The sequence below is a fragment of the Arachis duranensis genome, chromosome 4 (genome assembly GCF_000817695.3).
Source record: "Arachis duranensis cultivar V14167 chromosome 4, aradu.V14167.gnm2.J7QH, whole genome shotgun sequence".
Classification (NCBI taxonomy): domain Eukaryota; kingdom Viridiplantae; phylum Streptophyta; class Magnoliopsida; order Fabales; family Fabaceae; genus Arachis; species Arachis duranensis.
Window position 1 is genome coordinate 93,076,794 of NC_029775.3, and position 14,178 is coordinate 93,090,971.

Below are 14,178 nucleotides of genomic sequence, written 5' to 3' on the forward strand. Positions count from 1 at the left end.
CTTGTATTGCGGTAACTTGACTTATAAACAAAGATGATTATCATAATAAAGAACAAAAGTGATGTTAGTGAAATTCTCATTATTCGTATTTATTGTCCTTCAAATAGAGACAAAAATGGAACTACTAAGACAACTATACGTTTAAATGGAGGAATAGAAAAAGCTTTAGAAGATTAAAGTCAGTATCTAGAAGAATATTATTAGTCAAGTCTTGCTTTATGTTCTCTGCAATGATGGAAAAATGAGAATGATATGGCAGAAAAGTTTTGTTGGTCTCCTTCAGCACAGTAATATGTTATTCGGCTGGTTGAAAAAGAGTCATCATCATTGATGATAAATTTTATTCTCAAATAGATACATAGATTGGATTCATAACTAATAAGAAATGATTCTTTATCTTTTTCGTTTTTTTTCCATCTAGTATCCAACTCACTGGCTAACAAATTTGGATTTGGATAATGCAGAGGCCCATTACAGAGCAATCCTCCCAACCTAGTTACTTCATTATAGTTTCTAACTAATTTGGATTTGGATAATACATAATAATATAGCCAAAGCTGCAAAGCATTAAGCTCATAATTTTACTGACATGGAGCTAGTTAATCCAGATTAACAGTAATAAAACATTGCACATTATTGGTAAAATGTCAGCAAAATTATGATAGTAATGGACTACAGGCATAAAAAGAATTGGTATGGAATTAACACACAGAGAATACACTAGAGTTGACATTTAGATAACCTATCAGAACTTAAAAGCATGAAATTACAAGAAATAAAACAATATACTCTACTCTGGCAGTCCAATCCTTTCCCCCTGAAGTTCTTTAAGAGGAACACACCACCACATACTCCTAATTCTATTTCCCTTTCAAATATCAGATATGCCCCTCCCATTGTTCATATAGCTCTACCCTAACCACTATAGAAAATTCACTCTCCTGTTCCTTGATGTTTGTTACAAAACCCATCCCAGCTTACAATAAAAAATTACATATTCACAACTAAGACCCTAGTTTACAATTGACCAGGTTCCCAACAGTATCAAATCTCCACCATAACAATCTTAAAGCCTTGTTATTCACGTCGTGTTTGGATGAACAAAGAAGAGACAATGTGACTCTTGCATGTCATCCTTTCACCAATCTCAGCCTCTATGTTATCTATTACAGGCAGAAACAGCACTTGCAGTTTCTAAAAATCTTGGAAGGGTACTAAACTTAAGGAAATAAGGAATACATTGGTCACACAACATAATCTCTGGACGAGAGCCTTCATGCAAATTGCAAAAGTGTAATGAATGTGTGTATTCTCTTGTGCCATTCCCTAACGTTGCAAGATCAAAACTACAGCTGAAATTAAGTGGGAAAATAGAAACTTTGTTATCTATGCTTTCGCTTTTTTGAACCCTTGCCACCAGGAAAAAATCCAGTGGTATACCGTGAATTGGCAAGCTCCCGGGGAACAGCTGCTCCACCAGATTTTAATACATCAACTAAATCTGGAAAGACATTCTTGCTCTCCTCATTCACAAAAACTATGGCTTCACCTTCCCCTCCCATCCTAGATGCCCTTCCAATCTGATGTATGTACTCCTTAATAGAATTTGGCATGTCAAACACAATTACCTGCCTCACACCCAATAGGTCAACTCCCCTACCCAAAACTCCAGTAGCCACAACCACCGGAACCTCACCAACCAAAAGTGACTGCATTATTTCTCTCCTTTCCTTCATGGACTTCTCTCCATGAATTGAATTAGCTGAAATTCCTGTGGCAACTTTTATTGCATTTGCCAGAAGATCTGCTCCAAGTCGGGAGTCCACATACACTACAGCCGGTGGCTTAAAATGTTGCCTACTCAGTAATATGTCAAACAGCTTCTGCTTCTTTTGCTTTGACTCAACCCAAATAGCGACCTGCTTCACAGCCTTATTTGGGCTATTCACCTTCCCAACAGAGATAACCGACACACCATTCGCAAGAGAGTTTGCCATCTTCTCTAAATCATGAGACATTGTTGCAGAATACATCAAGACCTGAGGTTGTGACAGAGCCCTGTATATCTGTATGACCTGATCTCTGAAACCCCTTTGAAGCATGCAATCAACTTCATCCAAAACTAAAGTCATCACGTTATCTAAGTCGATCTCATGCTTTGTTAAAAGATCGACAAGCCTTCCTGGTGTTCCCACAATCAGTTCAACTCCTTGCTGAAAGCGATAGAGTTGTCTAGCCATGGCCTCACCACCAACCACAAGGGCAGTTTTAAATGGTAACCCCTTTCCGAGCAACTTTGCATGCTCTTCAACCTGTATAGAAAGCTCTCTAGTAGGTGTTAACACCATCGCTAAAGGCTTCTTATCTGGAGTAAATACAAGGCGATGACTTGCACATCGAGAAATTATTGGAATAAGAAACGAAGCAGACTTTCCAGATCCTGTTTCAGCCAGAACAAGCGTGCTATTTCCCGTCAAAGCGGCAGGGATTGCTTGCATCTGAACAGGGGTAGGCATTTCATACCCCGCTGCTTCTACATTGTGGAGGAGCTTGTCAGGGAGACTGCATGAAGCAAATGACAAAACCGGCGCCACTACATCACCCTTCACATGAATTTCAAGCTTCTTTCTAAGCAATTCAACCTGATCTCTAGCTAAAGATAAAGTTCCTGATTCACAATCATTCTCTCTAACATAAAAGCACTCGTCAGCTGCAGGTAGTTTTTTAGGCGGCTGAAGAACTCCTCCAACAGGAGGCAAGGATTTGGCGATTCTGCCTAGTAGTAATTGTTTGCATTCCAAACTGCAAACATCATCGTCAGTTTCATCACAGATATACTCACCATAACGGCCACATATGATACACTTTGGCTCACCCAGGAGAGCCTCTCTTTGGTCCCTAGACCTCAATTTCACATCATCTGCATCTGGTAACACAAATAGAAAAAAGATGAGCTCAAATGCTCATATGTATCATACAACATCAATGCCCAAGAGTTCGACAACACAACAAAAAGAAAAATAACAAAATTCATCTTAGAATATAACATATACTCTAACAAAACTAACAATAGGAAAATTTTCCGTGGAACATAGGTCATGTGCATTTTAGTATCTGACTAAAAACAGCTAAAATTCAATCCATCAATCTTGCCAGTCTTCAGGGGATTATATTGCTCACCGAATATCTCAAAGAGAAATCACTTTTATTGGCAATAATGCATAAACCCTAAACTCATACCATGCAATAACGCAACAATTTCTCGAGCCTAGAGTGTGCATAAGGCACAGTTGACAGATAATGCGAAGTTTCCATAATAAAACATTGAATTTTGTAAAAAAAGGTTACGAAAAAACTCATTCCAATAAGTTCAATTTAGGTACAACATCAAATTAGATTAAAAAAATATAAAAATATAAAAGGATGTGGAGCGAAATTTCAGGAGAAAGAATCGATACCATTAGGTGCATCAGTTGGCAACGCTGGAATCTTGGATGCTTCTTCGTCATGCTGATTGGTTTCAGAATAACCCATGTTGGTTGAGTATGGTTTCGAAAATACGGAAGGAGCATAAGGAATTAAATTAAGGATAAGGTTTCTTCAATTTCGCAGAGGCAACTGAAAGTCGAAAACATGGAACCGATTTGGAGAAAGAGAGGAACTATGGAAGCTAGTTTACACTTTACAGCGTTCCTGTTTTCTTTTTGTGTTTTTTTTTTTGGGCAGGGACCCGGGGCAAAACTGGCCCAGACCCAAAACAGAAGCTCCAAATCTCCAACCCGACCCGAATTTCAAACCTACATTTCCCCCTCCATCTTGCGCCTGAGACCAGAATCGACGCCCTCCATTGCAGCGGCTTTCCCTCAGCAAACGCGACTAAATGACCGAAAGAGCTCTGGCGAGGGGGACGGCAGCATCTTCGAACTCGAATCCCCTGAATCAATGGAAACAGTGCTCGGAAGATAACCAGATCTCCGAAACCTGACCCGGCGAGAAGAATCTCCCTCTCCCAGATGCGCCTGATTCGTGGCTCCTCGCTCGTGTGTGTCACCGTCGACGCCTGCAACTCCACCGTCCCCTTCTGCGCTCCACCGCCACCTAAGCTTCTTGATCGATCTTCTACATGGCTCCTGCACCTTCCATGGGATCCTTGCTGCTCGGCGATACCCGACTCACTTCTGAAATCCTGTTTTCAGTGTCCTATGTTTTTTTTTTGGGTAAAATTTTCGGTGTCCTATTGTCTAGAGCGAAGTTAACAAAGCCACAGAGGGCCTGCAAAACTACGTGAGAGTTTTCGCTAAGACTAACTGCGATTTTGGGCTTCATGGGCTCAGCATGAAACCCACAACAAACTAGGCTTTCATTAATTTTGGCTTCTCTGTTATCTTTCTTATTGGGCCATAAGTCTACCATTAAAAAATGTAAGACTAACGCAGTTATCTATTCACCTCACCACCAAAAACTTTTTCAACTAATATGTTCAAAATATTTTTGAGACTTTTCTTCTCTTTAAGAGTTATATTAGGTAATTAATAATTTTTTTGAACAATATGAACAACAGATTCTAAAATTTACCCAATTCAAATAAAATATATTATACTCTAAATTACTTACCTAAATTTTAATATTAGAATAATCATTCACACACCTAATGAATTAAACGTACGATATATTCATTGTTCACATTGTTTAATATTTTTATTATCTACCTATATTTTTCTTACCTTTAAATAACAATGCGGTAGATTGTCCAAATTTTTTACAAATTTCAGCGTGAAATTGATTTTCTTAACAAAATAGAAGTTGTTCACCCAAAATAAATAAATAAATAAATAAAAGTTGAGACTAATTTAGTAATTAAAAATTAGATTGTCCAACTAATATTTTTTTAAACATTTATTTTATATGTGCACTAAAGTTAATAACTATATATAAAAATACGTAGTTAACATGTTAAATTTTATCTTAATTATAATACTATAAACAAGTTTGATTATTTGTATATTATATAAATTTGATTATTCTGGTGATTAATTATTTAGTTGAAAAAATTATGTAAATTAATATATACATAAATGCATAATAATTAATTTTGTAATTGATTTTTAATATACATGTAACACTTTTGTAAATTAAACTTCAGTGCATGCATTTGTTATTAAAAATGAAATACTCCATGCATAAACTATATTAAAATTTTTGAGAATACAAACGACATTGTAGTATTTTCTAACTTAAAAGATTATTTATTTATTTTCTTTCCCTTTTTTTTATTTTCTGTTTTTATTGTACAAACAACTTAACATTATATGAATACCTTAATCACAAACAACAAAGTAACTTAGGGAAAATTTTCAATCCATCTTGCACTCTAAAATTTGTCTGAGATAAATTAGAATTTTATCAAAATTCAGAAAAAGAATAATTACACGAATAAATTATTAAATTATGGAAAAAGAGGTACATTTCTATGAGATTATTAAGGAAAAGTCTTCTTCATGCAAAACACATGGTTGATTCAGTGAAGAAAGACTCCTCGTGATGTATAATTTCAACATTTAACAAACTATGTTAAACCGGTGTCTTCTTTTTAAATTCCATCAGCCTGACATAAATATATATATAAATATAAACTCACTATTTATTTGGCTCCACTAGTCTCTTATAAAAATTTAACTGATTATCTCTGTCACCTAACAACATTATTCGTATTTATGTCTTATTTCTTTTATGAGTAAATTGCAGTGAATATTTGCATTTTACAAGTAAATCGCAATGGAGTCAAGATCAAAATTTTAAAAGAAAACAAGAAAGTAGTGAATAGATAAAAGAGTAGCGTTACGATTTTCAACTTCAACTTTTTTCTAGTTCTGAAACTGTTACTGCTTGTAATGGCATGATGGTAGTGGTGGTGGTTCTTGGTTACTTGTGTGATGCGGAGATGGCTTTCAATTAGTAAAGCGATTGATATTGAACAAGTGAATTGGGACTTAGGACTTACAACTTAATAGTGAAGTGATTTGGGCGGAAAGTATTTTACGTGTTTCAATGGTTTCGAAGAGACCAACATTTGGTGTTTCTTTTTATTTTTTTTTTTGGAATATTTATCCAATTTCGGTCCTCAAATTTTGAATCAGACATTTTAGTTTTCAACTAAAAATAATTACTTGATTGATCTTTAATAATTAATTCCATTAGTTACTTAGGTCTTTGTTTCCGTTAACTCTAATGGAAGACAAAATAGTCCCTAACAACTCTAACATGGGAACAAAATAATTCCTGACAATTCTAACAAGAGACAAAATTATTCCTGACCCCTTTATTCGAAAACGACACTATTCTTTCACAATTTTCATCATATCTCACATAATCCTAACATCCATACTCTCCTTCTTTACCTTCATATTCTTTTTTTCCGTCTTTTACTTCCTCCTCTTCAGCTTCAAGATCAAGCCATGATATAACAGTCACGCGTGTCGCACCTACCTCAACATGTCATGAACCACACACTTCCTAAATCTTTGTGACTGGTACACCCACTTTCTCTGCACTTCACCCACCAGAAGCATCCACATCCACGTCCTCGATAACAGCATCACCTCCAACTCCGACAATGCCCACCACATCCTCAAGACCAAGCTCCACAAACCCCAAGAGCACGCCTTTCTCCACTCTCCGGCAAGCAATATAGATTGTTGGGCATTAGGACATCATGAGAAGATTATCCGTCGACATCATATGCAAATTATCATTTGGAATGGACCCCGAGTGCTTCATTCCTTCTTTTCCAGAGTTTAAGTTGGCAGACAGCTTCAACCTCACATCCAAACTATCAGTACAACGAGCAATGTCGTCATTGCTGCTCATATGAAAACTGAAGCGATTACTGAACATTGGTTCGGAGAAGAAGTTGAAGGAAGCGATCGGAGTGGTGGACAATGTGGTCATGGAGATGATAGGACAAATGAGAAGGGAGATGGCAACGACGATGATGGATCTTAACAAATCAGACTTGTTGTCTAGATTCATGGGATCCATCGAAGACAACAAGTACTTGAGAGACATAGTCATTAGTTTCCTGAGTATGAATTGGTTGAGAAGAAGTTGGAAATTTTTCTTCTTGTGAACATTGAAGTTGGTGTAAATTGAAGTTACAGTGTTAAACAGTTAGTGTTATGTAAGATATGATAAAAATTGGAAGAAAACAATGTCATTTCCGAACAAAAGAGATTAGGGACCATTTTGTTCTCTGTTAGAGTTGTCAGGGACTATTTTGTTCTCCGTTAGAGTTGACGGAGTAAAGAATCTAAGTAACTGATGGAGTTAATTGTTAGGGACCAATCGAGTAATTAATTTTACTTGGAAACTAAAGTGTCTGGTGTAAAATTCTTTGAGGACCAAAATGGGTAAATACTCTTTTTTTGGGTAATCTTTGAATTCTAGATCTATTTTCTTTTAAAATTTTTCGACCTAACAACTATTTGTTTAATCAATTTCGGTTGGTCTAATGATTAGCTCATTAGTCTGTTTAAATAAATGTTAAAGTTTGAATTCTGTCTTATGCATGCAACAACTTATTAACTAACAACAAACCTTAAATAAAGCTCAAATTCATAACAGAATAATCCTTGACTTACGAAATTGTGCCGAAAACAAAAAAAAAAACTATTTATTTTATAAAATACATTATATGTCAACTATCTAATGCAATTCACTTATAACAATTTCAAAAGCAAAATTCATTTTGATTCCCTAATAAATAAGAAAAGTTAATAATTTTAAATTAGGAGATATAGATAATTAATATTTTTTAAATTAATGGAAAAAATAAAAAACTGATATGTTAAAAACGTATAGGAAAAGATTGAAAACTAATTTTTTTTTCTACAAACTGTTAGTTCAACGTTTTTGTTTTCTTTTAAATTTCTCTTTTTTCCTCTTTCTTCCTACTTAATTTTTTATAATTTATTATTTGTTGAGTGATTGTTGGTTAAAAAAATTAATTTTTTAACAAAATTAATTTTTCTATGTGTATGCTTGAAAAATATAACGAGATAAGAAAAGAATTTTTTTTAAAGAGAAATGAGTTGAATTTAATTTACAATTCTTAACACAATTTTTATTTTTGGAATGAACTTATTTAACATGGAATAGAATTGAACTAAGTTTGTATTTTGAAAATTTTAATTTTATTACTTATATCACTCTTTTAAATTTTTCCTCTCCTTCAACACTAACAGAAAAATTGAAAGTGATGCTATTGTGAAAAACATGTATTTAAACTTGTGTAAAATAAACAGCTTATCAAATCTTTTAAAATATCTATAAAATTCCTAATAGTTAACAGAATTGTGATGACTTACTATTTGAGAATAATGTATATAAACATGTGATAGAATGAAAAAAGAGGGAAAGGAAAAACTAATTATGTTTCTTGGGTTTGATCTTGGGCCGATAAGGATGATTGATTCAATATTTCCCGCAAGTTAAAGGATGATATACGTCAACAATTTTCAACTTGAAAAGATTGGCATGAAACGGTTGAGTAAGTAAAAGTTTGGTGAATATGTCCACCAATTGTTGAGAAGAAGAAACAGGAAATAACTTCACACCCGCTTGACTTTCTGTCGAACAAGATGGCAATCGACCTCAAGATGTTTGTTCCTCTCATGAAATACTGAGTTGGAAGCAATATGTAAAGCACTTTGGTTATCACAAAATAGGACAGGGATTCGGTCACAAAAAATTTGAAGAAACTGTAGTAGATTCAGTATCCATAACAATTCACAAGTTGTATTGGATAAAGCGTGACACTTAGCCTCGGTTGAAGAGCGAGCAACTTGTTTTGTTTCTTAGTCTCCCAAGACACTAAAAATTTTCCTAAAAAAAGGCCATACCCAGTCATTGAACGGCGGATATCGAGGCATCCGACCCAATTAAAATCGCTGAAGGCACATATCTAAAGAGTAGATTCATAAGAAAAAACAGACCTCTATCCAGACTACTCTTGAAAAGGAGAAACCTTGAACTGATCGAAGAACCCGCATTGCAACTTTGTAGTGAGCTTGAGAAGGAGAAGCCTTAAATTGATTGAGTTGCTGAGTTGCATACATAATGTCAGGCCGAGTAGTGGTCAAGTAAATCAAGCGGCCAACAAGACGGCGATAGATAAAAGGATCCAAGAAAGAGGTCTATCCTCTTGGAAAAATTTAACAGTACTATCCATAGGTACAGAAACATGTTTATCACCAAGCAAACTAGAATCATTCAGCAAATCAAGGTAGTATTTATGTTGGGATAAAGAGATACCTTTGGAGGAATGAGTAGCCTTAATGCCTAAAAAATATTTTAATGTATCAAGATCTTTAATCCTAAAGTTGCAGTCTAAAATCCATTTAATAGAAGTTATCTCAGCAACGAAATTCTTAGTAATTACTATGCCATCAACATATACTAATAAAATGCAAATTTCATCGGTCAGTAACTTGACAAAAAGACTATAATCAAAAGTAGTATGCTGATAACCATAGAAAAGGAAAAGGGAAAAAAGTTTGTCATACCATATTCTACTAAACTGTCTTAACCCATAGAGAGATTTAAGAAGCTTGCAACACTGATTTGGATGGGTTGAATTGGTACCGGGAGGAAGAGTCATATAGATAGTTTCTGTCAAGTCTCAGTGCAAAAAAGCGTTGTTGACATCCAGCTACTGAATTGACCATTCCTTTATTGATGCTAAGGCCAAAACAATGCGAATAGTTGTTGGCTTCACTACCAAAGAAAAAGTTTTTAGGAAATCTACCCATTCTGTTTGTGTGAAACCTTTTGCTACAAGATGGGCCTTATATTTTTTAGCAGAACTATTCGGTTGGCATTTAATTTTGTAAACCCAATGGCATCCGATAGGTCAAATTTTTAGAGGACAATTCACTAGTTTTCGAGTCTTGTTTAGTTTCAAGGCAGCAAGTTTTTCATTTATGGCAGACTGCTAATGAAGAACCTTAATGGCTTCCTAGAAAGTTCTTGGTTCACATTCAGAATACAAAGATAAGATAAATTTATTATGAGAAGCAAAGAAAAAAGCAAGAGAAAAAACAGAAGAGAGGAAATACCTAGTACTTGAGGAAGCACGGGTTTGAGAAGTAAGAGATGAATTGCATATGAAATAAAAAAAGGTGAGGGTGTGGTCGTGGTTGGCGTTGGCTCTGGCGAGCATGGTCAGTAGCTGGCAGAGAAGAAATTTGGGTAAAGGAGAATGTGTGATCGTGAACCAAAGGAGAAGGAGAATCATTCAGAGATGAAGGAGGGATAGAGGATTGCGGGTGCAAAAAGGGTACACTGCTAGATGAAGAGGAAGAAAGTAGAGGAGGTGTTTTGGGCAAGAAAGGAGAAGCGGTTAGAGAGGTAGGGTAAGAAATGAGGGCATACATGGAAGATGATGAAAGTGATTGCTGATTGATTGGGTGATCATTTGATAGTATTTATAAGTGTTGGATGGGTAATGAATCATGAGTGATTGTTTGAGGCCCAATAGAAAAGGAGGCAGTGTTTGATGGGTGAGGAGTGTTAGGGCATGGCCTTGCTGAAAAAAGTGAAGGGAAAGAAAAGTCAATGCTATGAAAGTGAGAATGATTGGGCCAGAGTGATTTTTGGACAAAGAAAAAATGAGTTCATGGAAAATAATATTTTTGGACACTATGATTTTCTTTTGATACAATAGATAGACAATATATCTTTTAAAACTATTTTGATAACCAATGAATACAACCTTTTGCACTCTGGGATCAAATTTAGAACATTAATTATGAATAGTGGAAATAAAACATAAGCAACCAAAAACCTTAAAATCCTCAAAATTAGGTAGTTTATGAAATAAAATTTCAAAAGGGGTTTTAAATTTGAGAATGGAAGATGAAATTTTATTAATTAAAATAAACGGCATGAAAAACAGCATAACACAAAAAAATAATTGGTAAATTTGATCGAAACATAAGAGTACTGGCAATATCTAAAATATGTTGATATTTTTATTCATCTTTTTTGTTTTATTCGAGAATTTCAACACAACTACGTTGATGAACTATGCCTTTGGATGAATAAAAATTAGGTAAAAAAATTCGTGTCCATTGTTAGAACGAATAATTTTAACCATTGAATTAAGTTGAGTTTTTACTAATGCAACAAAATTTTTAATATGTTATTATACTTTAGTTTTTATTTTTAGTAAAATAACCCAAGTAAGCAGGTAAAATCATCCACAATAGTTAAAAAATATTTATGATTATGAACAAAATTTTGGCAGAATTGGTCCCAAATATCTAAATGCAATAAATCAAAAATAGCATTTGCTTTATTAACACTGGTGGAAAAAGGAAATTTTTTTTGCTTAGAAAAATTGCAAACATCACAAAGCTCATCATGGTGTAAGGAAATTAAAAAAAAGGTCTATATAAAATATTAAGGCATGTTACGGGACCGCTACAAGCCCAGTCCAACTACTCGCCGGGTCGGGACACCACCCCTGACCCAAGCCCAAACTAATCCTCAAAGGGAACCCAACGGGTCGGCTCTCGGACACCCGACCCGATCGACATACGGCCGCACCACCAACGCGACCCAAACCTCATGCCTAGCGAGCCGGTCGGGTCGAATTCATTAGAGCGGGACCCGAATCCCCGACCCGACGATTAGGGCAACCAACACTTCCCCACGTGCACAGGAATAGCGCAAGCATTCTGGCCAGTGGGCCAGGTCACCTCTAGGCTTGCCTAGCACAGTATATAAGGAGAGAGGTCAGCACTCCCCCCAAGGTACACATCATCTTACCTAATTTGGCTACCAACTCGTACGGACACTGACTTGCTCGTCGGAGTGTCCTTGCAGGTGGCCACCCCCACGCTCCACACCGCCTCTGACGTCACCAGCGCCCACCTTTGTCCTCACTCCACGTCAGCTCAGGGTTTCACCCGCTCCCTTGCATCCAAGCATTCGACTTGTCGAGAACTCGAAATCATCAGGTAACGAGCAAGGCGTATTCTAGAAATATGTCCTAGACAAAAATGCCATAAATTAAATGGAGTAACAATAGCTGTATTAGTAGAATTAATAGAGTGTGAAGGAGGGTAATCATTGTTGAGGGTAGTGTGTGTGAGAACTTACAATCCATTTCTTAATCTATCCAAATCAATCATCCTCAAACTGTTCAATTCCTAAAAAGTACAAGAGAATTGAAAAAAAGTGAGTTGATAAGGAAGCATAGAACTAATTTGTGAACCGAAAATTAAATTAAAATGCAATTGTGGTAAATAAAGAACATTAGAAAGTATTAAGGAATCTGAAAATTTAATGACACCAACATATGAAGCAATAGTTTGGACCCATTTGGCATGTTCACAATTATAGGCTTAATTTTAGAGTAGGATAAAAAAATTGGACCAATTTAAAGTGATATGATTAGTAGTACCTGAATCTATTACCCAAGCACCAGGTAAATTTAATTTTAAAAAAGAATTATTTAAAATGGAAAAAGTGGAAGAAAAACACAGATAATGGGTACCCAAATTTGGACTAGGAAGAAGCCCAATTTGAGAAGAAGACAGACTTGTTTCATCTTTGTTTGCTGAATTGTGGGCTTCCACTTTTCTTAAAAATGCCATCAGGGTATTATGTTGAGCGAAAGTGAGTCTAGGAACTGTTCCTGATGGAGTGTCCTTAGCACTTCTTTCTCGCTGAACTAGGGTGCTTGAGGAAGGAGAAGGTGTGGCGGCAGCGCTATTGATAGAGGCGACGAGGCGATCAGGGAGGCGTGGCCTGTCAGAGAACCGCAGGTGACCCGGTGGATATCCATGTTTGGTATAGCAAACATCAATGGTGTGACCAGTTCTTCTATAGTAGATGCAGATCTTGGAACAAGCACTGCAATGACTTGCACCGGTGAAAGAGGAGCCATGAACTGCACCTGCGAAAGAGGAGTTGCGTCCGTGACCGAGTGTGCTGCGACGGCTATCAACGGGAGCAGCCAGAATTTTGTGTTCTTTGAGAACACCAGAGGTAGCAAGCAATTAGCGTTCATGTTGGATAACCATGGCAAAAACCTTCGTTGCTGGCGGCAGTAGGTCAAGCAGAAGTAGATGGCATCAGACAATTGCAAAGCGGTTATCCAGCCCCTTCAAAAAATGAATAATAAAGTCTTAGAGGTGATACATTTTGGCAGGGCATAAACAAGTAGAGAGAGTTCGTAAGTTCTCCATTTCTTCCCATAATGTTTTGAGTGCTGTATGAAAATCCGTAACAGATAGAGAACCTTGTTTCAATGCATAAATTTCTTCCTAGAGTTCAGCAATCTGAAGAAGGTTAGTTTAGGAGAATTGCTAGTGATAGTCTTACCAAATAGAAAAAGAATTGGAGAAGTAAATAACGCTTTGAGTTATTGATGGGGACAGAGAGTGAAAAAGCCAGGAAAGGACAAAATTGATGCATCTTTCCCAGGCAGAAAATAGATTGTCATCAGAAGAAGGGAGAGAAATAGTGCCAGTGAGAAAATCGAACTTGTTCTTAGAGATAACAACCATGAAAAAAGAATAGTTCCAAGAATGGTAATTGTTACCGGTAAGAATAGGAGAAACAAGAACAGAGGTTGAGTTTTTACTAGGGTGTATGTAGAAAGGACTGGCTAGATTTTGAGGAGAACTGACATCATTCATGGTGAGAGAAAAAGAAAAACTAGAAAAAAAGAAGAGGGAGAATTATTTAGATTAGTGGTGTTAACCATGTATGGAAATCAGCAGAGTTACTATGAGCTCTGATACTATAACAAAAAAATGGGAAGTGATGCTATTGTGAAGAAAATGTATTAAAAATTTTTTAATTCAAAACAGTAAAGGTGAGTACAATATATATACACTTGCGTGAAATAAACAGCTCATCAAATCTTCTAAAAAATCTATAAGATTCCTAATAGCAAATAGAATTATGATAACTCACTATTCTAGAATAATGTATATAAACATGTGATAGAAAGAAAAAAGAAGGAAAGAAAAAACTGATTATGTTTTTTGGGCTTGATCTTGGGCATATAAGGGTGATTGATTTAATAAACATGGTGCACGAAATTGCAATCACACTTTTGCAACTCCGCACAACTAACCAGCAAGTGTACTGGGTCGTCCAAGTAATACC

At 35.9% G+C, this 14,178-nt stretch overlaps 1 protein-coding gene across 1 annotated transcript; it reads right to left on the reverse strand.

The window, feature by feature from the left end:
- Nucleotides 1-681: 681 nt before the first annotated feature.
- LOC107484924 (DEAD-box ATP-dependent RNA helicase 41) lies at nt 682-4,234 on the reverse strand. The gene is made up of 2 exons (XM_016105477.3): nt 3,459-4,234; nt 682-2,926 (listed from the first exon to the last, which is right to left on the reverse strand). The coding sequence occupies exons 1-2, from the start codon at nt 3,532-3,534 to the stop codon at nt 1,383-1,385; spliced, it is 1,620 nt and encodes a 539-aa protein (XP_015960963.1). The 5' UTR covers nt 3,535-4,234; the 3' UTR covers nt 682-1,382.
- Nucleotides 4,235-14,178: the final 9,944 nt, after the last annotated feature.

Excerpts from the sequence above, each read along its gene's own strand:
- LOC107484924 (XM_016105477.3), bottom strand. The coding sequence starts at position 3,534 with ATGGGTTATTCTGAAACCAATCAGCATGACGAAGAAGCATCCAAGATT. Across the intron at positions 2,927-3,458 it reads GCCAACTGATGCACCTAATG|ATGCAGATGATGTGAAATTG; the intron begins GTATCGATTCTT and ends TTGTGTTACCAG.